Source organism: Dunckerocampus dactyliophorus, chromosome 9, assembly GCF_027744805.1.
Source record: "Dunckerocampus dactyliophorus isolate RoL2022-P2 chromosome 9, RoL_Ddac_1.1, whole genome shotgun sequence".
NCBI classification, from domain to species: domain Eukaryota; kingdom Metazoa; phylum Chordata; class Actinopteri; order Syngnathiformes; family Syngnathidae; genus Dunckerocampus; species Dunckerocampus dactyliophorus.
Window position 1 is genome coordinate 25845276 of NC_072827.1, and position 24393 is coordinate 25869668.

Here is a 24393-nt window from a genome sequence, read left to right on the forward strand (position 1 = left end):
TTTCTTACCATTGTGTTATACAGTGCACCACATTTGTTTTTATGGGTGAGACTGAAAACTTGAAATAATCCATTCTAGAAAAGAATGCAAAATTTCTTAATCCTTAACCATCTCGTGATACAAAGAAATTTTAATGTAAATGCGGCTTGCAGTCCACTATTTTATGCTGTACACTTCTGTCTTATTGAGGTATATTTTATAATCATGAATGCTTAGAAAACCAAATAAACAAGTTACGATTGCTGCCAGTAAGCCCAGCCAACCATCAGTAACCGCCAAAGTTCAAAGTGTTCGCATAGCAGCAATGCGACTCAACAAGCTTGTTTTGTTGCCAAAGATTGTGGCCCTGGTGTATAGTAAATATTGAAACCTCATTTCTATTTCAAATGGATCTAAGTCCGATATTCTGGTACCCACATTGATTCAGTGGGCCACACTTTGACCAGTTTCCCTTTTTTGTGTGAATGCAGGATGGAGGAGACTGTCCGAACACTACTACAGAACCAGGACTCACTGGAGGGCCCCGGTGTGGACCCACTGGATCTCATGAAAGCATATAAGGTAGGAAATCTCACTTATCCAAGACCAGTGAACTTGAGCGATCTTGCTGTACCCATTTAGAGGGGTTTACCGAGAAGCTATTCTATGACAGAATAAATGGTGCTTCCTTAAGGAGGAAGACGTTACGGTGAGTAACTGTACAGCAATAGGGCACTAAAATTATGAAAAAAAACATACAAATAAGGCATTGACTTGTTCGCCAAATATTTTATTTAAAAAAGGTTAAAAAAACTAAAAATTATGACAAAAGTAAATAAGACAAAAAAGGTGTGTCATTCTCAAATAAGATAAAAAAAATGAATTTACAAATTGTAATTTCTATCGATGATACATCATGAGAACCCACCGTGAATTTACTAACTGTAATGTTTCTCCAAGGTATGCATTTTTGAGTTATTATCTCTGTATTCTAGGACAAACTCCTGGAAGAAATGTGGAAGCAGCAGGACAGTCTTGAGGGGCCCACAGCTACAGAAGCAGAGATTTCTACTTCTCTGGAGGCCAGCGGTGGTTCAGAGGAAAACTCAAACAGCAATTCACTGCTAGGACGACTCCGAGCTCTGGAGGTTTGTGGATTGTTTCTTTCTAACTGTTCAATTATGTGATTATATGCAGTATATGTGTACAGTAGCAGTAAAACGTTATATAAAGCCTGTAGATAGTCAAGTGTTGAGTAGAAATCTGCTCCATTGTATAAAGGAATGAAAAGCCGAGGCTCTTACGCTTGTCAAGCGTAACGTTCCTGTGATCCAAGCCACTGATCATCAATTGTCCAGATTGCTAACGGGTGCAACAGCGGTCCCAAAGGTTACTCAGTCTGGAATCCTGCTGAATCGGGGTTGACGTCCGGATGAAGTCAGTGTGAGACCATGCAAATCTCCTAGCCGCCAGTTAAAGTGGCCCACAGGTGGGGTCTATGATTTCTGGAATCTTGGAATTGGCCAATAAAAACGGAATTTACTGTTTAACTCGGAATCTCACGGAAATACATAGACATAATGTAAATGAATGTTGTCATTTGTTCGTGTGGGATCGTTCGGCAGATGGCTCGATCGTGGCAGAATGTCATTTCAAACACTGAACAAACAGACATTCTCAACACACACAGAACACATGAACACACTTCTGGTCTTCAAAATAAAAGGACTCTTTGCCCCATGTCTAAGTGTGTAAACAAAATGAGAGTGTCATAAAAAATATCTCACATATGCAGTTGGAATTGCATCTGTGACTACATCTTCCTTAATCACAATCACAGGCATGACAGTTTGTTGAAGATTTTGTAGCAATGCCAACAGTCAACGCTTACTGAGGCGTTTGATTGGCAAAGTAAGCTTGTTTTGTTACAATAATTTGTAGGCCAATTATTGTCCAGTAAAATTTGTTATCATGACAGGCCTAGTCATGAGCATCGCTTGTATTTAAAAAAAAAAACTGTAATGTTGTTGTTGTTTATTAGTGGTCTACCACCATGTGGACAATAGTGTGTGTTTGCGTGAAAGTCACATGAAAAAACTCTGCTGCTCACAACTATGACAATATCGTAACGTTAAGGGCGGAGTCAGCACAAGCGGCAGCTTTGCTTACTCGTAGTGCCTCCCGATATGTCTGTGAATCACTTGAAACAATGCTGTTGGTAATATCAATGTGGAAACAGTCCGTGATTGTAGAAGCCTGTGTGTGTGATTGTAAGAGAGAGTAAGAAATTCAATTCAGTCTTGTTTTGTTGTAGGGAAGTAGGCTAAGATGAAGGCTGAAAAAATTCAGGTCATTATTATGTATGTTTTTATTTAACTTCACAAAAATTGCTGCTGAGCTTGTCGACTCCCTGTACTTTTTGTTCTGTTTGAACTTACTGTAACACAAAGATAAGTTATATATAAATACTTTATTTGCCGTGGAAACATTTCAGGGAGCAATTTATTTAAGTTTTATTCAACATCTAAGATGATCATATGATCATCTATGCTTCTGAGTCTAGGAACTAGAGCTATTTTTTCTACTTGTATTTCAACATTTTTCTGGCAATTTTTACACTTCGACTGTAAATGAATATCATCTCCAAATATCGGTTATCAGACTCCTTAACTACTGTACTAATAATTGGTATCTGTATCCGTCCTGAAAAAAACATTTCAGTCGATCTGCATTGTTTATTGTTGTTGTTACTATTGTTATTGCTGTTGTATGTATTGTATTCTTTTGTGACTGCTGGAGACTAATGCAGGCAGTACAATCTAGTCAAAAAACGAGAGAATTGTTCATAACATTTGGTTTCCTTGACAATATGATGGTCGAAAAAATCGACAGGATGGTGGCAAATAAGTAGCTTGGGATTCAGCCAAATAATCAATTTGATGGTAATTCTGTTCATGACATCAGCAGGTTTGCTTTGCATTTTAGAAGGCTTCCACCCTGCAGATGCCTCAACGGTATGTGGTAGTGTCTTTTTTGTCAACCTCATTTCTTCTAAAAGTGTGTCTTGTGACAGTCTGTCATTGAACAGACACGTTCAGACCTTAAGCCATTGGTGGCCAAGTTACAGTTAAATCATTTTCACCATCATGTGTTGCATATAGTGGCAGAGCACCTTGAATGCCGAGAGGTGAAGGCATGGGACGAGAAATGAATGGGAGGGCTCCCCACGCAGGTTGGAGTCCTGTCAACAATGACCATCTGCTCTATTATGATCTATTACAATCAATAACCACACACTGATTTTGGTGGTGTGAATACTACTGATTGAACGTAATACTGCTTAAAATTCTGTTCACTCTCTGGCATTTGAAAAGATGGCTGTCTATTAGACATTTTTATGTTCAAGTAAACACTTGAAGCTCAGACTCCTAACTTGGACATGTTTGCCCTTTCTTCAATCTGACTGCAAGCCTTCAGGCTGTCATGTGACCTTTTAAGATCTTCTCCAACACTCCCCTCCTAAGAAAGTAGCAAATCCAGTCATTTTATAGTTATTATGATCCGTTCACAATATTAGTTAAGTGGGCACTGTCATTTCAGTTTCAATATTTATCAGTAGTTTTTGAGAATGCTTTGAGCTCAGAAAGTGGAGCTCTTCTATTATTAAACGAATGAATAATTTTGTAGAATATTACCTCCACAGCTCTGAGCATCATTTCTGTACTGCAATAACTGAAATCTAAGCAAGAACACATAACTCAAATCAAATACTTGTACTGTATGTGAGATATACAGTATTTTCTCATCTGCAGTAATGTGTACTAAAACCTGATATTGATTATTTAAAATTAGCAAAATATTCTTAAGATAAGCAATTGAAACATAGAATGTACCCGGTTAAAAAAATCTTCCTAGTCAAAAATTTGATTTTGTGCAGTTTAGTTTGGAATTGATAGCATGATTCATGTAGAAGATTTATTAACCAGACAGTTTGCATACAGTATGTTCCAAAGAGAGGGTACTGAATGAAAAACTCTAAAACCAATTACACATGGAAAATTTAGTATGGAAATAAAGTTGGAAACTTTGAATAGGATTCTGTGGCAATGACTGGCAATTCACTAGGAATGTGGATTAATTCAATTTTCATAATATACACTTAATAGTTCATAATAGTTATCCATCCATTTTCGATGCCGCTTATCCTCACTAAGGCCACGGGTATGCTGGAGCCTATCCCAGCTGACTTTGGGCGAGAAGCGGGGTACACCCTGGACTGGTCGCCAATCAATGGCAGGGCACATGTAGACAAACAATCATTCACACTGACATTCATAGTCGCTAATTAACCTAACATGCATGTTTTGGGAATGTGGGAGAAAACCTACGCACGGGGAGAACATGCAAACTCCACACAGAGATGCCCAACGGAGATTCGAACCCAGATCTTCCCGATCTCCTGACTGTGTGGTCACTGTGTGCGACCTCTAATATTTCATACGTATATTATGTAGAATTTAATTGAACAAGAAAACATGAATGATGAACACAATAAATATATTCCTGCGACATCAAACATGTCATGTTGTTGCCATAAGCAAGTGTTTATTCAGTGTTCCATTTGGTTTTCCAGGCGGAGAACTCCGCTCTGTCCTTGGAAAATGATAACCAGAGGAAGCAATATGAGCGCTGCCTGGATGAGGTGAGGGGTTTATAAAAGGTGGAATACGAAAGAGGAGGGATATTTTGAATAGTGTTCTTGAACTTTCTTTTCAAATGTATTGTTTTTGTAGATGTCTGTGAAAACAACTGTATGTTGAGTCGCTTTTGCAAAGTTGTTTTGTAAAGTTGTCATTGACAATCATTGTATATCTTAATCCAACTTTAGCTGTCATTGTACATACAATGACAACAAAAGTCATTCTGTTCTATTCTAGGTGGCCAACCAGGTAGTCCAGGCTCTCCTTACTCAAAAGGTAGTTTGCATTTTCAGTATGAATATTGGAGTAGTTTGAGTTTTGACATGGCTTTGACATGGCTTTTGACATGCCTATCATACCCTTTTCTCTTTTTATGTGCACTTCCAGGACTTGAAAGAAGAATGCGTAAAGCTGCGCACGCGTGTCTTTGACTTGGAGCAGCAAAACCGCATACTGAGCGTGTTGTTTCAACAACGAGTCAGAATGTCCCCGAGTCCTGCCCCCAAGGTAAGTGCACATTATCTCTACTTTCTATATATATATATAAATATATAGTTGAAATGTGTAGTCAACTGACGACAGCTTGCCACGGTCTAAGCCAATCGATGCCAGCATGTGTGATCGCTCACGTTTGACTTGCATTGAAGTTCGACTATTCTACCATCTTTGTTTACACATTTTGCCTGGCTCCACTGTCTCTCTGGCAGCAGCTAGCTAGCTATAGTTATCCGCATACAAGTAGTCTCTGGTTCACTTCAAATATGACTCTTTTTTTTTTTACCACAGTGACATTTTATCTTTAAAACAAACAAGCAATGCAGTTCGTTCAGAGCTCGTTTTTGTCTCACAGGGAAGCTATGATGGCTGTCATTTTGTCATGTGCTAACTTTTTTAAAGTGTCACTAAACAACCTTGCTCTCTTGTCACCATTATACTAATTATGTCTTGTCTTCAAAGCACTAGTTGTGTGTCTAAGTTGTTCAACATAAAGACATAGTGTTTCCAGCTTTAACATAGTGACACTATCACAGGATCTTAAAAGGGATCGCCGTCTGATCAGTTGAGTAGCTCACCAAAGAATATTTCCTTAAACTCTTAGTATTTATTATAACTGTTTAATTCAGACATGATGCCATGATCTAATGACAAAAGACCACAAAATAGCACAAAGACAACGAACACACTGTTAGAGTGGAGATCTGCTTTGTAAATAAAGTACAATTGAAATGTTGGCAGTCACATAAAACACAAATGTATATATTTATGTGTGTGTGTGTGTGTTCATTTTAATGCCTGATATAACTAAAGGTGTGTGTCTTTAGTTGTACCAGGCATTAAAATGGATCAATAAACTGAAGAAACAAGGGTGGTCTAATATTTTTTTCCATGACTGTATACATATATATATATATATATATATATATATATATATATATATATATATATACATATATATATATATATATACACAGTATAGTATATAGTATTGTGTACTGTATATGTCGTGTGCCACTGATGGCCAGCCAGGTAGGCTCGGTGGACCTCTCCATGCTGGATGGGGCTGCGTTGAGGAGCATGCATCATTTTGTGTGTCATATCAACTGACACCAACTGAACACAAATGCAGTTTTTAAATGAAACTTTTTATTATTAAGGGTGAAAAAAAATCCAAACCCACATGGCCCTGTGTGAAGGAAGTGATTGCCCCCTAAACCTGACAACTGGTTGGGCCACCCTTAGCAGCAACAACTGCAATCAAACGATAACTTGTAATGAGTCTCTTACAGTGCTATGGAGGAAACATGAACTGCCTTTTTCAGGTCATGCCAAAGCATCTCAATAGGATTCAGGTGAGGACTTTGACTAGGCCACTCCAAAGTCTTCATTTTGTTTTTCCTCAGCCATTCAGAGGTGGAGTTGCTGGTGTGTTTTGGAACATTGTCCAGCTGCAAAGCCAAGTTGGTTTCAGTTGGTTTCAACTGTTTTTCAGCTAGAGGTCAGTGACATTCTCCCTCAGGATTTTTTGGTAGACAACAGAATTCATGGTTCAATTCATCACAGCAAGTCTTCCAGGTCCTCAAGCAGCAAAACAGCCCCAGGGGGTCAGAGCAGTTTTTCACACAGGGCCATGTTGGTTTGGATTTTTTTTCTCCTTTAATAATAAAAAGCTACATTTAAAAAATGCATTTTGTGTTCACTTGTGTGTTTTCATTGACTAATATTTAAATTAGTTTGATGATCCCTCACTGTACATATTTGAGTTTGTATGTTCAATTTGGACCATTAGTGGATTACAGAAGATCTGAAATAAATGCAAAGTTCTGCATGCAATTCTATTTTTTTTATGTTACTGAAGATACAAAAAAATAGATATTAGTGTGAGTAAATCATTAAAAAACCCCAAATGAATATATGACCTTCATGCTCATGATGAGTGAATGGAAACCTGTGACTGAAGTCACAGGTCTTGTTATTTAGGTTAAAAATGAGATATTGTTACTATTTAGGATGCTGAGGAATGCTGTCCTTCACATTTAAGCTTTTCTCAAAAGGTCAAACTTTAAGACTTGACAGAGGTTTGGCCTTTGCAGACCATCTGTATGCATTAGTGCTACTACTCATTAAACAAGGCTTCTTTTTGTGACAAGCTTTGCACATGACAGCATCATATAGTGTTTTATTTATGCCAAGTATTTCAGTACATACAGTATGTAACTGCATGCACAACGTTAAGTAAAAAATACCTTCGAAACATTGGGAAGTCTTCATTTTCACATCACTGTCATACGCACGAAATGTTAATTTCTTGATCTGTTGCAACATTCCCAGCTATTTGGCAAGCAAGCTCTGTGATCTTATCATCTCACACCTAAGGGCTGAATTTGAAATGTGCTTGTCTCAAACAAAATGAAGCGCCTTTATTAGTCCCACAGTGGACAAATGTTGATGTGTTATCAACGTTACAGCAACAACACCAAATATAAACACAAGATTGTCAGAGGACAAACTAACATGTATTTCAAACAACATCTCCTGTATCACTACTATTACTCTGCTTTCACTAGTCGGCCTGAACACAGCGGAACAGACAAATGAACTCTTTGGCAAATGATATTTTTGATATGACATTTCCAGGTCATTTTTTCATCCATTATGATCCCCAGAAATGTCCACTTTGTCTATTTATATTTGGTTGTACGTGTCCTTTCTGCTATTGCCAAATAGCATTATTTTAGTTTTACTTAAGTTCAAGGAAAATCTGTTTTTATCAAACCATGTATTCAATATGGCCATTGGCCATTTGTCTCTCTTAATAGATGTCATTGATATACAAATTGAACAGTTTTGTTCCCAATATTGACCCCTGGGGTACTCCACATGTTATATTTAAACTTGCAGATGTGTAATTCTCCTAGCTTTACAAGTTTCTTCCTGTTTGGTACTTTTAACCCAATTCAGTTTTGTTGTTAAAATATTGTGATTAATTGTATCGAAGGCTTTTGTAAGATCCATGAATACTGCAGCTGCACACTTTCTGTGGCTAGTAATTTCCTCCATGAGTTCAATCAGTGCCATGGAGGTTGAAATGTTAGCTCTGTATCCGTATTGACTATCTGCTAGTAATTCATTCTTATTAATAAATGTGTCCAACCTGTTATTAAATAACTTCTTGATAATTGTAGAAAATTGGGGTAATAAGGAAACTGGTCGGTAATTTGTAAATTGATGTTTATCTCAATTTTTAAAGATTGGAACTACTTTAGCTATTTTAATTTTGTTAGGAAATTTTGTAGTCGGAAATGATAACTTACTGATATATGTTAACAGTTCTACTATCTCATTGATAATGCTTTTTACTGTTTCCATTTGTTAATTAATTGTTTTTTGAAAAAATGTGATATAGTGAGGGAGCAATATTCTAACCACAATATCGTGATAGACAACTGTGCTCTCGGATCTCTAACATCGCAGAGCATACATATCCTTAAAGTGTCTATGTTATTTTTGGTTCATGATTATATCATTTATTGTGCTTCAGGAAATCCAAACAAATGGAAAAGCGGGTATTGCTGCAGGAAAGTGGCCCAGTCTTCTGAGCCTAACATGCCCACGCAGTAGTGGAAGTGAAATGTCACTATCTAGCGCTTGTAGTGACTATTCCACCGGCTCCCATACTTGGGCTGAGGGACGTGGTTTGTCCAAACAGGTGATTTTGTTTTAACCTTGGTTAATATTCTCCAATAGATGAAAGTATGTAAACACGCCATTTAATAGATGCCAATATTTCTTGTATTGTAGTGTGCCACAAGCCGGGACAAAAGGATGAGTATGGGGTCTGCATTCAGTAATCATTCTGCACTTTTGGAGCAGACAGACTTTGGACGTAAAGAAGGACACACTGACGGAAGCGGCCCCAAAGAGAAATCCTACCCTGTTCCTGCGCCACACTGCAGAGACTGCATGACCTCTAATGAGGACATTTATTCACTTGGCGTTAAGACCAACCCACTGGAGACGACATCTGAACAAGCAGCCCAGACAAACAAAAATGTTAAAGAAGGGATTGCTGCCATGGACGCTAATGAAAGTAGCAGTGATTTGCATATATCACAAAGTAAGGAATCCAAGCTAGATGTCCCAACAGATGATGACAGCTTTTTGCATGAAGACTCTGCAAAGCCTACAGGCATGTTCCCTTCACATATTTCAGACAGCTTTACATTTTCTCGTGGCCCAACAGTGCAAGTCAGTGGAAGTCCAACAGAAAGTCTTACACGCCTGGAAGAAAACAATAAAGGGTCCCGAGAAGCATGTGAGAACACTGGCATAATAAGTGATAACAACAATAATCAAGAAAGATCTACCGACCGTAAATCCCGATTGGATCACATGAAAAGACAACGGAGCAGACCTTCAGTGGAGGTTGAAGCAAGGAAAAGTGATTTAAACATAGTATTTCAACATTCCGCAACAAGAGCTCTTAGCTGTGTGAGTGAAGCAAGACAACGCAGCTCTTCAGTGGAGGTTTCTCATTGCAGAGACCATTCAAACAAGGATCACATGATTTTGAAATCTCCACAAAGAAACCAAAAACCAAAACCTCATCTTTGTGACTCAGCAAGGAAGGCTTTCATTCTACGTAGCAGGAGTGCAGATGGAGGACCGGAACAGCATAAACATGTTCATTCTCCTCTACATCAGAATCTTATAAGGGCTCACAAATCCAAAGGGCACTCCAATGCACCTGGACACAGTGGTCCAAACAAAAGGACGAATCATGCTAAACTGCATGGGTCAAGTCATGTTGAAGTTGAACACGATGAAGATATTGCACAATCTAGCTGCAAGTCTCTGGAGCGTATACCACAGCGCTCTCCTCTTGCTTCACCTGTTAAACATTCTTTAGCATCTAAGCCTTTAGAGGGGGATGAAGTTGCAAAGAGTCAAACAGAGTTGCAAATAACCAGACTTCCATCCAGCAACAATTGTGTTGAAGAGACTATCTATGATAACTTACCCTGCACCCCCAAACCACCACAAGAACAGCTCTCTGATGTATTCTCTTCAGAACATCGGTCTCCATCACCTCCGCCTCCCCCCGGTCGAACAACTTCACTTCTCCGGAGAACTGCTTCTGACTCTGTACGCACTAATCAATCTGCAGTTCAGCCTCAGGGTGCTACCACTGGAAAGGCATGTAGCAATACCACGTCACAGGCAGGTCAGATCTCTTCAGCTGTGCAGCTTCAACAGACCAACACTGCACCGAACAATCAACATTTACCCACACAATTGGACTTTGAAAGAACTGGCGCTATAAAAGAGGCACCTGCAGTACTCTTCAACCCTCACACATCGAGGATGCCGGTCAACCCAGTTCCAGAAGCACAGGAATCAGCAAAGTTATTAGTTGAGAGGACAGTCACATATCACAGTGGAAACGTTGCTGCCTCGATATTGCCAAGTCAGAATATCTTACAAAGATCTCAGCAGAGCATTAGTGAGCCAAGACTTTCAGAAGTCATGCCTCAGATATATTCAAATGCCTACTACCATAGTGTCACTAACAACTGTCAGAGTTCCACATCCAGATCTGCAAAAATGGCTATTCCTGCTAATGTTAAATCTCATGAGTCAGTTGCCGGAAAAGAAAGTGGTACATTCGTCATTTTTGGTCGACAGAACAAAGATGACACAAACCCATCCGTAAAAGGCATCCAGACATTTCAGACATATATTTGTGATCCGCAGATGATGCATGAATATGGCCCTCTTGACAAAGCCAGAAGAAAGATTGAGACTCGGTGTAATTCCCTGGATTCTGAGCCCTGTGGTCTTCCCCTTGCATCAGACAGTGGCGTGATGTTAGACTGGGGCTTTGATGAGGAAGGTTGGCTGTTCAAACGGTCAGTCTCTGTGTCAAACAGACCTCCACTTAAGCCAGTAATGGGCATGAATGGGGCCAAAGCTCGAAGCCAGAGCTTTGGCGCACGCTACATGGATAGACCAAGCTTTAACAGATCTGGGAAAGTCCGCACCCAAATCAAAACACACTCGGGGAGCTCCTTAAACTCTCTTGGTGATGTCCTCCCAGGAAGCATGAGCTGCTCCAGTAGCTACCATTGCCCAATGAACCGATCTCTTTTGAACAACTTCCTAATTGAAGAAGGCCTGGCAGTCCCTCCACATTTGGGGTCGTCAAGTGAAAGACTCCAAAGTCTTAAACACCAACGAGAACAGGCAAGACGACTTCAGATCGAGCAACAGTTTTCAAGCGCATTTGGTGAACCAGTGTGTGAAGAGCCAGAGAGACAAAGTACGATCACCACTATAGAAGAGAAGGTAATGCTCGGCATAGAAGAGAACTTGCATAAATCTCAAGAACAGGAGAGAAGCAGTGAAGTGAAGCAAAAATCTGCCTCAACTTTGGCCAACTGGTTTGGTTTCCGGAAAGGTAAGCTTCCCGTTCCAAGCAGCAAGAAGATGGATCCCCCAAAAGTGAAAGAAGACAAGAAGGATCAAAAGATTACGTCACTTCTTGGAGGAAAGCAGACAAAAATGGACAAAAAGAAAGACAGGAGAAAAAGCGATGGAAAAGATTGGTAAGAAAGATAATAAATATTAATACATTATTAAACAAATATAACGTCAGTTGTTGACAATTGGCTTTGTTTCAGCTCTGTAGGAAGGAGAGAGTCACATGATGCAGTGCGAGCATGCATCTCAATGCCCTGCCCAGGGATGTCCCTTAATGAGACACAAGGACAAAATGACATCATCAGGGACGCACAGGTGAATGGAACGAGGATCTCATCAATTCATGCACGCTGCAGAGCATTTGATATATTTTTTCCACTGATAAATAAGACTGGAAAGAATAGAGATTGTCTCGTGAAAGCAAAATAATCCAGAATGACACGCAAATGATGTTGCTAATTGATATGATGCAGATAATGAACCAGATAGCTGATGGTGAAAATGGATCCCTCGTGAAGACCACCATCCAGGAGGCTGTTATAGGTAAGACTTTTCTGCTACTTTTCTACTTGAAATGCTGTGACTGCAAATGTTATCTCTCTCAATTATCTTTGTGTCTGGAAAAGCAACACAAGTTAATGGCTGCAATTTTTAAATCATATTCTTAAGGGTTTATTTGTGTTTACCATTTTACAGTTTGCAGACAGAAGTGAAGACCAAATATGAAAAATATCTGTAAGTCATAAAATACATGACTATGCTCAAATCAGTCACTTGAGCACATTTTGTTAGTGTGTGCTTTTTTGTGTTTTTTCATACCTACTGTACATATCCTTTTATCCATTGTTGTGAGTGTTATATTTAAATATGGATGAATACAAGCCATTTTATAGTTAGTGTTTCACTACTGATGGTGATGGCGTTTGCAGGCTTCCCTCCATGTTGCCCTTCATGCAAATTTGTTAGCGCACCCACCCTTAAATAGCCTTTTTATGACTGTGTAGAGATGTTACAAATCACATTAAAATATTCATTATGGAAGTGAAATGATATTACCTGATGCGTACAATGTAAACGAATAATAGATCATGGTAGAAGTCTTGATTTGAAACTCCGATTTTAAATTCAAGTCATTTTAATGAGGTCACATAGCACTGTGTGGATTTGGGGTCATGTGTCAATACCTAATGTTCTACACCCCTCCCAAGATAACGTTAACTCTTAAGATGCATCATAATTACGACAGGAGGCACTTTGGAAGAATACGGACAGTCTGCATTGTGAAGGTAAAGGTAACACGTATTGCAAGTCCATTGAGTGTATTATCACACTGCTGGTGTCATCATATGTAGGTCTGTTAAGGGTGATCTAATTATCGAGCCTAATTAGATCTTAAACCATTGTTTGCTTTTTTGTTTTCATGTCCTGCAAACACTGAAACAAACTGAAGCTATACATGTTTGATTTGTACTTTATTTTCAAAGTGTGGCCTCAAAACATAATACTACTCCCCAAAAAACTGATTTTCTGGAGCATATTTTATTTATGTTGTGTTCTGCTCACCCCTGACACTGTTTACTCTCTCAAAGTAGGAACTAATAATTCATGAATTTTGCCTTCAGACATAACTGAAGTTAGCTTATCTGGTGTGAAGAAGATGTTTTTCTTTATTTTTTTCGAGCTGCTCCACCTCTCCTGAAGTCTGCTGGCCCCTCCAACTTTGAAAACCGCTGTACTATACCAATTTGTTTGGGTACTCTACTACAATTCAACATACAGGCGGTCCTCGTGTTACAACGTTTCATGGTTACACACTCCTGTAAATAATTAATACTGTACAAAAAGAAAAAGAAAACTAGCTACATGCGCGCGGAAGAATACATAGTCACGCATCACTACACTTAGGAAGGACAACATTGCTTTTGTTCTTTGTTCTCAACTTTTTTCGCCCCTTCTAGTGTGCAAGAGAACCACAGGGATAAAGTTGTTCTTTTTTTTTTTTTAGAACTGTTCCATTTAATTCTTGTATTTAATCTTTTTATTACTGTATTTTATATTTCCTTCATGTGTTCTGTGTACAGTGTGAATGACTTAATGTACGTAGGTATAATGTAAAGGAAGGTAAGTTACTGTTGATGCACTACACTGCTGATGGGGATGAACTATCCCTTTAAGTCAAAGTTCCGACTTACACTAAAACTCAACTTTCATCACAGTCGTAGAAATGAAACTCGCACAAGACCGAGGACCACCTGTATACATTGTCAATGATGTACTAGTATACGACCACATTTGCCTTGACGATAGAAAAGGCACGGTACGAGCATATGTGAAAGGTGGGAGTAGAACTCAGCAGAATAAATAACATTTAAGTAACTAAAGGAGAGAATTGGGTGATTGATACAGACAGTATCTGAGAATTGACGGCGTAAGAGGAGCGAAGAAATATTCTGTTGTTATAAATACTTTATTGATCCTTTGAAGGAAATTACTTGTTTTTGCCCTACGCCTATATAGATATATCACTTTATTTGCGGTAACTTGACGTTAATAGGGCAGAAAGCAAAATGACATTTACAAAAAATTATTCAAGTCATGAATTAATTGTGTGAGCATCTGTCTTTGCTGCAGTACTTCAGCCTCATGCGACTCAGTCCTTTTTAAGTAGAAACACTGCCTCCAGATATTTTTGCTTATTTACAGAATATTTTGATTTACCCGAAAAGGTTTTGTCAAGCTATGCTGTGTTTTTAAAGAGGATTTTTACATTACATCGAACAATGTCCGACCATTGACAATGGCACTTACTTTTATAGTACACCTTAGCAATCACCTAACCGTTAATGATGATTTACTTCATTTCAAACCAACATCTAAAGACTATGCAACATAAATGAGTGTCATAGTTATTTGAATATATTGCATCTAAAATACACAGTGTGTATTTTAATGTCATTCCATATACATTCATTATCACTGTGATGGACGCATGCTTGTAGCCATTAAATGACATCTGTGACATAAAGCAGTGGTTCAAGTGGGCTAAATGGAATTGGCTTTTCTAGTTTACATTTACAACTTACATGTACAGTATATGTATATTACACAAGTGAAAGAGTAAACTGAGATGGTAGATGAGGAATAACTTGATGATAACGTGATGATTATTATATGACATATATAACATGCATATTTGTGTTGAATCATACTTCAAAGATGTGCTACTACTTGACTACATTTTGATTGATTACATTTCCTGTAGCAATCTGTCCAACAAGTATAACAGCTTCACAGTTTGTGCTCAGAGAAGAAGAAGTACAGCACAGGCTAAACATTTTTAAAAATGCTTGTCAGTTCCACTTCAACCATGGTTACCCTGTTCTTTGAGTCCTGCTCTTCTCCCTCACTTCTCTGCTTCCATCAGCCACTTCAGATGTTCTCCTTGTGCCACAGGGTCTGGCTGCAAGATGCGAACTTTGGACAGTGGAATTGGGACCATCCCCCTGCCTGAATCCTGTTCCTTCTTCTCCTCTATCCTGCACTTTCTCCCCAAGTCGTCATCTACCCCAGAACAGTCTCTCAGTTCTTCCAGTGTCCCTGACCCCTACAGTGAGGAGGTGACTCCATCCCCATTACCCCGATGGAGAATACCCTCCACTTTTAAGGACAACAACCATGCAAGAGTGTCCAATTCTCTGTCTGACACCTCCATGACCCATATCCAGTCAGTGCCTTTCCCCACTGTGGCCTTCCTCCAGCCCATGCAACCCCAACCTGAACCCATTGTGACCTCTGCCCGTGTGTGTGACACTCAGATCAGACCCCCAAGAGCACCACAAGGTAAAGTCAAGCTGCTAGAACTCACCGGGAAGTATGATGATTCACAAGAAATAGCAACTACACAAAGTACATCATTCTGTCTGCTCTGCGTTGGGACTTTTTTTTCTGTTGTTCAGCTGGTTTACAAACGTATTTAGATGTTGACAGATGGTGCGAGGTGTTCCACACTTTGGACAAATTCAAAATTTCCTACAGCGAGCTTTGGTTAACGGTTGTTGCCATGATACTCTGCCGTTTTTTTGCCGTATTCACTGTTACTTGGGCGGAATCTCGTTAGACGTTTTTGGCTGTTGGGCAGGCGGACAGCTTGTCCTACTCCAGCCACTGAACTCATTTCGACAACAAAAGGGTAAAAAAAATGTTATGTTTTCACAGCAATGACATGTTATATCATATATCACATGTTCACATATTTCATGTAGGCGGACCCTCTCCTCCAGGGTGATAAGTGACTTATGGGACTCAGCAAGTTCCTTGAGCAGGACATCGAAGTGTGTGTGTCATGTACAATTTCTTTTTACAGGCATATGTGTACAACCAATTCAGAATACAATATCTGACCCACATTGTGTCTCTTTTTCTTTTTATGTCTTGGCTGAAATTTTGCACAACAGTTGAGGTCAGATGTTTAATACACTCATTTTGGGCATGAATGCCATATTCATTTTAGGGTTTCTCACATTTAACCAACTTGCAAGGGTTAAATAAAGACAACTGGACTCTTTCTGTTTGTTGAAGATGTTTCACCTTTCGTCCAAAAGGCTTCTTCAGTTCTAAAATGTAAATGTAGATTAGTGTAATGACCTCTACATTGGCGAGGCCAAGCAACCGTTGCCGTAACATAGGAGAGTCAGAATCAGAATGGCTTTACTCTTCACTTAAACAGAGGTACAAGCGAAATTGTGCAATCACCCGTCCATACATATACTGGTACAACATACCATACAATAAGACAGGGGGGTAGACAGGACATGATGACTGGGCGATAAAAAGGGGGGAGAGGAAAGGCATCAACAAGAGGAGAGGGGAGGAAAAAAAGACAATTCCGAACTAAGCTCCTATATGGGAGTACAGTGTGGGACTGGCAAAAAACCTCGTCAACATAGGCACAAATAAACACACTTTACAACATGAACTCGAGCCTTGCACCAGGGGAGGCTGGAAAAGGGGAGTGGAGGTGTTCCCAGCACAGGCCAGCAGCAGCAGAGCAGCAAAGTACTTTATTCGGGTCCAGGTTAGCAGGTCTCTTGCATCTGAAAATGAAGAGACATTCCTTTGAGGACAATGATGTCCAAATTCTGGTTAGGGAAGACCACTGGTTTGAAAGAGATGTGAAAGTAGCCTTCTATGTCACCTGTTGTTTGCTGCAAATATTGTCTAACAACTGTGCCCCAAAGACTGTATCTTTCATTGGGAAGAGTGGCCACTAACAGGTTTCGCCACCAGAAAAGCAAACGACCTATTGTTGTGCAGGATGGTTGTTCACCAGCCACGCTGGACCACAATAACGACAACATTTGGTGGACACACCCAAAACAGAGGGAAATAAGGAAACTCCAAATGTAAAATTTTAGGACTGAAGAAGCCTTTTAGATGAAAGGTGAAACGTTATGAACAAACAAGAAAAACCCAGTTTCCTCGATTCAACCTGTGCGGATTACCATGACCTGAATGACTGAGAATGTACACCGACACATTTAACCAAATTAGAGTGGAAGTATATATATACTTGAGCCTGTATTTATAATTTTCACCTTGTTTAAAGAAAAAAACAAAATAAATTCAAATTTGTGTACCCAATTCTAGTTTAAAAAAATCATAGAAACTGTACATTGTAATATGATTCCATCTTGGAACTACAACGGTTTCAATAAATCATTTAGGGCACAAAATGGATATAACATTAATTTCCCATAATGAGTATGTAAATTTCTGACTATGTCCCAGGAAAAAAAAAGATAAATCATATTGTTTTTTTCTATTTAAAATGTGTATATATATGTAATGCATATGTGTGTATTTTCTCAGGTGGAATGGAACCAAAGAAGCTGACATATATCAAAACAAAAACAAGAGCCCCTCAGAACCAACAGAAAGAACAGAATCGACTTCGGCTTGCCAACTGTAAGAAACTTGTGATAGTCATTTGTCTGTGTGTGCGTATAATTGTTTTCTCACCCACCCGGGCGGTCTGGGTTGGACTGAAAGACAGCCCGGAGGCACTCATCATGGTAGCCCAAGAACAGGCCTTATACACAGGTTTTATAGATTTGGACACCAGGTGCAGGCTGTGCAAAGAAGGCCCAGAGACAGTGCAGCATATCACAGCATAATGTAAGATGCTGGCAAGGAAGGCATACATGGAGCAACATAACCAGGTAGCAGAAATAGTGTACTGGAACATCTGTACCAAATATGGCCCGCAGGCCCCAGAGTCAAGATGGCAGACACAACCATGAAAGTGGTTGAGAACAACCACGTCAAGATCCTGTGGGACTTCCATGTCCAGACTGCCAAATGGTGATGGCCAACCAGCCTGACATAGTGGTGGTAAACAAGAAGGCAGCAGTGGTTAGATGTAGCAATCAAGTGATAGCAACATCTGGAAAATGGAACATGAAAAGCTGGAGAAAATGTGGGGTGTGAAGGCAACAGTGGTCCCAATAAAGATTGGGGCGCTGGGGTCAGTAACCCCCAAGCTGGGTGGATGGCTCCAATAGATACTGGGAACAACAACACACAACTTCGTCCAGAAGAGCACAATAAAGGAACAGTTAAGGTCCTCAAGTTCCTACGAGCTTGAAGGAGATATTGTCCTCCGGGTTGCTGAGAAATCAATATTTATAGAGAAATATATATTTATACACTTTGTGTGTGTGTAGGTGTGTGTGTGTGTGTGTGTGTGTGTGTGTGTGTGTGGGTGTGTGTGGGTGTGCTTTTGGGTGAAATTTCAGGATGTACCTGAAATGCACTATAAAACTTAAATTGACCTTCTCTAAATTTGAATGCAAATGTCAAACTGTTGAACGTTTACGTACTTTGTGCATAACTTGCTGTTTTCCAACATGGAGCTGAATGGCACAATTCACAAAGGTGTGTAATGAATGAATAGACCAACAAATGTCCAAGTTCAATTAGAATTGGTATTTAAACAGTCCTCCTTATCATGCTGTCACATTTTGACATCATGAGACCAAGACCACAACTAACAATTGATCAACAGTACCTTGCCATTGTGAGGCTTCAAACAGGATGTTCTCAGAAAGTGTCATCAGCAAGTGGCAACAGAGATACAGAGAGACTGAAAGAGTCACAGAAGGGCATAGGGTTTGCCTATTGCCTCACAAGGCAGTTCTCCGGGAGGCATCAGAGCTAGATCCCTCCAGGATGGCCGAGGTCCTCACCCTATCTCTTAGTGTGAGTCCAGACACTAACTGGAGGAACTCGTCTTAGCCACTTGTATCCACAATCTTGCTCTTGCGCTCACTAACCTTAGCTCATGACCACAGGTGAGAGTAGGAACAGATCGATTGGTAAATCGAGAGCTTTGCCTTCTGACTCTGCTTTGTCTACAAAATGACCATTCGATCCGCCTGTCAATCTCACTCTCCAGTCTTCTGTTATTTATAAACAAGAGATACTTGCTCTCCTCCACCTGAGGCTAACCGTCGCTCCTAAACCGAAGGGTGCAATCCACCCTTTCCCAGTTGAGACACATGGCTGAGTCTCATCCCAGAAGCATTACACTCAGCTGCAAACCTACCCAGTAAACCCTAAAGGTCACAGGTTGATGATGCCATCAAGACCAAATGCGCAAATAGCAATGGTGAGATCCTGAGGCTCCCAAAATTGATACTCTCAATCCTTGGCTGCGCCTAGAAATTCTGTCCATCAAAATAATTAACAGAACAGATGACAGAAAGACTGCATTGGCAGAGGCCAATGTTCACCATGAACATGCTAACCAGTTGTACAAGTTGTACTGCTCCAGTTGTACATGGACCGAATGGCACATAGTAGCTTGCCACAAACCTCGTACTCCAGGAGCGCCCCAAAGCCCCACCGTCCAGTAACCTTGCAAGGGTGCAGAGCTTGTCCAGTGGTCCGGATTGGACAAACGGTCATACTCTTCTCTCAAGCACTCTGGGAAAGGCTTTCCCAGGGAGGCTGAGCAGTGTGATCCTCTTTTGTACTTGTTACAGACTCTCCGGTCACCCTCTTGAAAAGGGAGACCACCAACCCAGTCTGGAGGTCCAGAGGTACTGTTCCCGACTTCCATGCAATGTTGAAGACAACCAAGACAGTCCCACAACATCCATTGCATACAAAAATAGATACATACAGCTGTTGCTAACAAAAATTTGGAAAGTTCTCACACCGTCTAAAATGCTAGTATCTTGAGCCCCTTGAGCACCCCTTATTTGAGCACTGCTGTTTGGGAAACCTCTCTTATCGGGTTTTGTTTTCAGTCTTTTTTAATCTCACCTTGTTCTTCCCTTTCAGAGTTTGTGAAGTCCATTTAAACTAAGGAATCAATCAGCATGATTCAGCATTTGAAACACAGAGAAGCTTCCAGTTTGGACTTGTGTCAAGTGGACAGCATGCAACTTGATGTTGAAGGTTTCAGCTGAGATTGATGTCAAACATTTTGGTTGCCTTCACAGCTGATTATGGTTGTTAAATTACGTACATCTCTCTTGTCTCATCCAAACTATTTCTTGCCATACAACAACTGATTTCATGTTAGTGATGTCAGCATTGCTACTAGACAATTTGTGCAAAGGAATCAAGACACTGGTTTTAATCCCCACATGCAGCCTATAGACAAAGTGAAAATTTCAGTATGATAAGCTTGCTTTTCATACGGTCTTAAATTAAAACAAGGAATATGTTTGTTCTGGTCAAAGATCCTCTATACGACAGAAGTGCTCTGCTTTTTTTAAGGACCTCCTGACAACAATACCAGTCAAAGATCTTCTATTATTCCAGTGTTTTTAGGAAACTTGCAAACCGGTCTGACGTCCTTCCCGGTTAGAATTTGGCCCACAGGCCTCTAGTTTAATAATCCTGCACTAAGGACACGGTTGCATGACATCATTTTTGGAGTCTTGAGTCTATACTTGTTTTTTATTCTCTTATGGTTATGAGTTAATGACACTAAATGTTAAGAAACAGGTGAATGCCTTCGCGGAGAGGGTGTGAAAGGCCCCTTAGTAGCTTGAAGATTGAAAAGTGCTATCCAAGCCCATTACCATTTAGTTTGTCTAGTCCACTTCCTACTCCGTCAAACCTTTGCTGTCTTTCACGTGTCATCATATCAATCTCGTCAAGACTGGAGAACCTCATCACTGTATACTTTCCAATTCTTTACACATAATAGTTGTATTTATGGTTATGAAAAGTTACCATATGGACAACTAAAAACTTTGAAAACATGTACTGCAGGGTTGGGAAAACCTTTTGACTCGCGGGCCACATTGTGTTAAAAATTTGGCAGAGGGGCCGTCTATATGTAGTTGGCATTAAACAGAACGACATACTTGCTCACGGTGCAACCAAACAAAAAGTTAACGCATGACATAAATCAACAACTAAGCGCTAAACATAACACATACTGTAGCTTAAAACTGTTAGTTACAAATGCCCGCAAGGCATGCTGAGTCGTGCAGCTGCAACAGCAATATGAACTATGAACAATAAAACATTGGATATCAAGAGTATGTTAACTCCTCCTTGATTACTTCTCTGACGACCTCCTCAACATATTTTGCAATCTAGCAAAAATGTGACAAAACACAGAAAAATGTTGTGAGACAGAGTACCACAAGCTACCCAGCATGCCTTGCAGCCTAAATACATGGGTGATTTTTTGGCACGGGTATTGCGCGTAGATATTGTATATGTTTGTATGCCCATATGGTGTAGTAGGTAGGTTACTTTGTGCATCGTGTGTGTTGACGTGTTGTGTTGTTTGGATGACTTTTATGTACAAGCTACAGATGGTACAACTCAAGCGTGCCACAATAGCACTGCAAGTGATGTTGCCAGCTACAGTTTCCATGTTAACGTTTAAAAAAAGGAATGTGGAAATGCCCGGTTGGCCGGATTAAGATGTGGCCAGCCTGATGTGGCCCGTGGGCCACAGTTTGCCCACCCCTGATCTACTGTAACTCCAGGCATGGATCATGAGAGTGTCATCATGTTGGCTGCTTACACATGTAGTGATGTATATACTGGCACAGGTCTGTAGGCTGCATGATGTTTGTACATACTGTATGAGAAGGATACAACATGTCAAATGAACAATCGTGTACAGCTGCTTGTGTGGCGATACACACACTGCTAGTCAAGGTTTGAACTTCAAGTGGTGCATTTCTGTCCGAACACCTGGATAATAACCTCCTGAAAGAACCATTATCTATTATCTATTATCTATTATCTATCTGGTTATTACTGTGCCACCATCAGACTGTGCTCACACATGTAGTTTGCTACTGTAGCCCGGACCAAAAAAAGCCCGGAATGGAGTACCTGCAGAAAATTCACACAAGCACAGGGAGAACATGCAAACTCCACACAGAGAGGTCCAGGCCAGGTTCCAGAACCACCTTGCCATGATGCAGCATTGTCAGCGAGCTAAGAAATGTATGCTTAAAATCACAAACCGATTAAATCTGGTGTGGTTACTAAGAAATACTATTCAATACTTGACATTTTCCACTAGTATTAACACGTTTTCTGTAAATAAAAGTATGTCTGTAAGTTGACAATCACATCATGGTTGAGCTCATTTCTGTCTGCCAGTATGCTGTAGACCAGACTGAGCATTGGCACTCTTTAAATAGTTGTATTGTCCTAATCTGCATGGTCTGTGGTGTGGAGGTGGCACCATATGAATCCCACCTTCTGAATTTCACCTTCTGAAAAGTTTTACTGCAGGTTGTCTATCACATACTGTGTAATTACATATATTGTAACTGTCACGAACAAATGCAATGACTTTGACTTGACGCCACAATGTAACATCGGTGCACGTCTCACGTGAAATGCAAATCTGTCCTTTGTGCATTGTGTTGAACAGTTATTCCACAGTTATGACATCGAGACAACCCCTAGAGTTGCGCATGGAACCTTGTAGACTTGATTTTACTCGCTCAGGGAGAAGACTTTAAATTGTCTCAGATAGATGCTGTGGATTTCAAGAGTAAACGTCCATTTAGCACACATTCATGCGTCATGCCACTACTTGATCTCAGTATTTACCTCATGTTTGTTTGTTGTGCTTCTGCAAGATAATTTCTTACTTTATGATGTATACTAGGTCATTTACAGTGATATTTTGGTGTTACTATTACATTCCTGCATACAGTATTTCCCAATAATTCTAGCAGCGTTGCAATGTTTTCTCATATTCTGTTTCACAAATGTTGCTGAACACTGAGCTAAATACATTTACAGAAATGCAAAAGAACTTACATATCAACTGTGTGACTATGGAGCCATATTCCTATGAAAAATGTAACACTTTCCTATGATTTCAACTGTAGCATTAGACATCTTTGTTCCAACTATATGCATGTTGATTAGAGTATTAGCAGTGCTCTTTATACTAATAGCAATGCCCAGGTCTTGTAAATGTGAGGCACTTTTTTAATGGTAACACTGATACGGGTGGATGGACCTTGGCATCTTTACTGTTGTAAAATGTCAACATGTCATAAATAATGAAAAGCGGGACCCTTACAAGCATATTGTATTTTTCTAACATTTACTCTTAATGCCCTGTATTTACACACATCACTGATTGGTGTATTCTATCGTTGCACATAGTTACTCACAATCACAGTCATTTTCCGTGTCTTTTTTTTTATAGTCCAATTACCACAGTGATTTTGTGTGACTGTTACCTTAATAACTGAAAATCATTTACGTTGAATATTCCTTGTTTTTTGTTCATGAAAAAAATAAAGAATGCATTTTTTCATTACTTTGACTTTTCTTTTTCATCAAATGCAAGAAATGTAAAACCCAAACTCATGACCAAGCGGGATAAAACGAAATAAAGGCAATCCCACACTTTAACCTCCCTTGCAGACTGATGGAATATATTCATTACATTTATTACATTCAATCAAGTGTTTTATATGGTAACATATTTTCATGCCACCATATAAAACACTTTATTGAATGTTTTTAACCTTGATTATATTGTAGGATACAAATGAATACTTTTAAAGGGAATTGCCTGCTTGCTGAGGAATCAATAACACATGCCCTCCAGAGACGTGTAAAAAAAAAAAAAATTTAAAGCCTCAAAGAAGAGTTGGAAAAACCAGGTCATTATCGGGAGTGGACTGAAACACACCTGATCTGAGGTGGTCAAGCAGCAAAGAAGAGACAGCCACTCTGCCCCCAAGAACCAGGTCAAAGAGAAGGATGATGGGAGGAGAAGACAGCCAATAGTGAGAAATTATGTAAGACCAACTCATGAAACTAATGTTGCCAAAGAATTGTTGAGCTGGCAGACCAAGGTAAACGCCAAGGTTAAGACCAAAGGAGAGAATGTCCTCTTTAGGACGGGTGAACACCATCCCCAAGCTCGAAGTCATCAGACATTTTGCCGGCTACAATGAGGTAGCAGCTGTTCTCCTGCAAGAGACTCACTGGGTTTCTGAAAACAACCTCAAGCTACCTGCACGGGTTCCTCCTCGCTGGGTCTGTCTACAACAAGCAAACTTTGTCCGGGAGGGATTAAACTGATCAGCCACCAGCAACATTGAGTGGTTGGTCACCAAAGTCCAGGAAACATCATGACTGTATAGAAGCCCCCGCCAACAGCGCTGATCATATCATTTTCATCTGTGCTTGTCCTGGCTGAAATCGCCCTTGCTAGTTT

The 24393-nt window shown here is 39.9% G+C and overlaps 1 protein-coding gene across 7 annotated transcripts in view; it reads left to right on the plus strand.

Moving 5' to 3' along the window:
* Positions 1 to 24109, plus strand: part of LOC129187859 (nck-associated protein 5-like) — a 43770-nt gene extending 19661 nt beyond the window's left edge. The window contains exons 3-14 of one of the 7 annotated variants that reach the window (XR_008572477.1): positions 471 to 561; positions 975 to 1127; positions 4613 to 4681; positions 4917 to 4955; positions 5067 to 5186; positions 8719 to 8886; positions 8979 to 11782; positions 11858 to 11972; positions 12131 to 12200; positions 12354 to 12392; positions 17526 to 17621; positions 20001 to 24101. Coding sequence is in view for 4 of the 7 variants with exons in the window: in XM_054787623.1 (XP_054643598.1) it covers positions 471 to 561; positions 975 to 1127; positions 4613 to 4681; positions 4917 to 4955; positions 5067 to 5186; positions 8719 to 8886; positions 8979 to 11782; positions 11858 to 11972; positions 12131 to 12200; positions 15111 to 15497; positions 17526 to 17621; positions 20001 to 20002 (4114 nt within the window). In the remaining 3 variants the exon portion in view is untranslated. Of the gene's footprint in view, positions 1 to 470; positions 562 to 974; positions 1128 to 4612; positions 4682 to 4916; positions 4956 to 5066; positions 5187 to 8718; positions 8887 to 8978; positions 11783 to 11857; positions 11973 to 12130; positions 12201 to 12353; positions 17622 to 20000 lie in introns of those variants that run through there. The other 6 variants (XM_054787623.1, XR_008572475.1, XR_008572476.1 and 3 more) reach the window with 6 other exon arrangements.
* Positions 24110 to 24393: the final 284 nt, after the last annotated feature.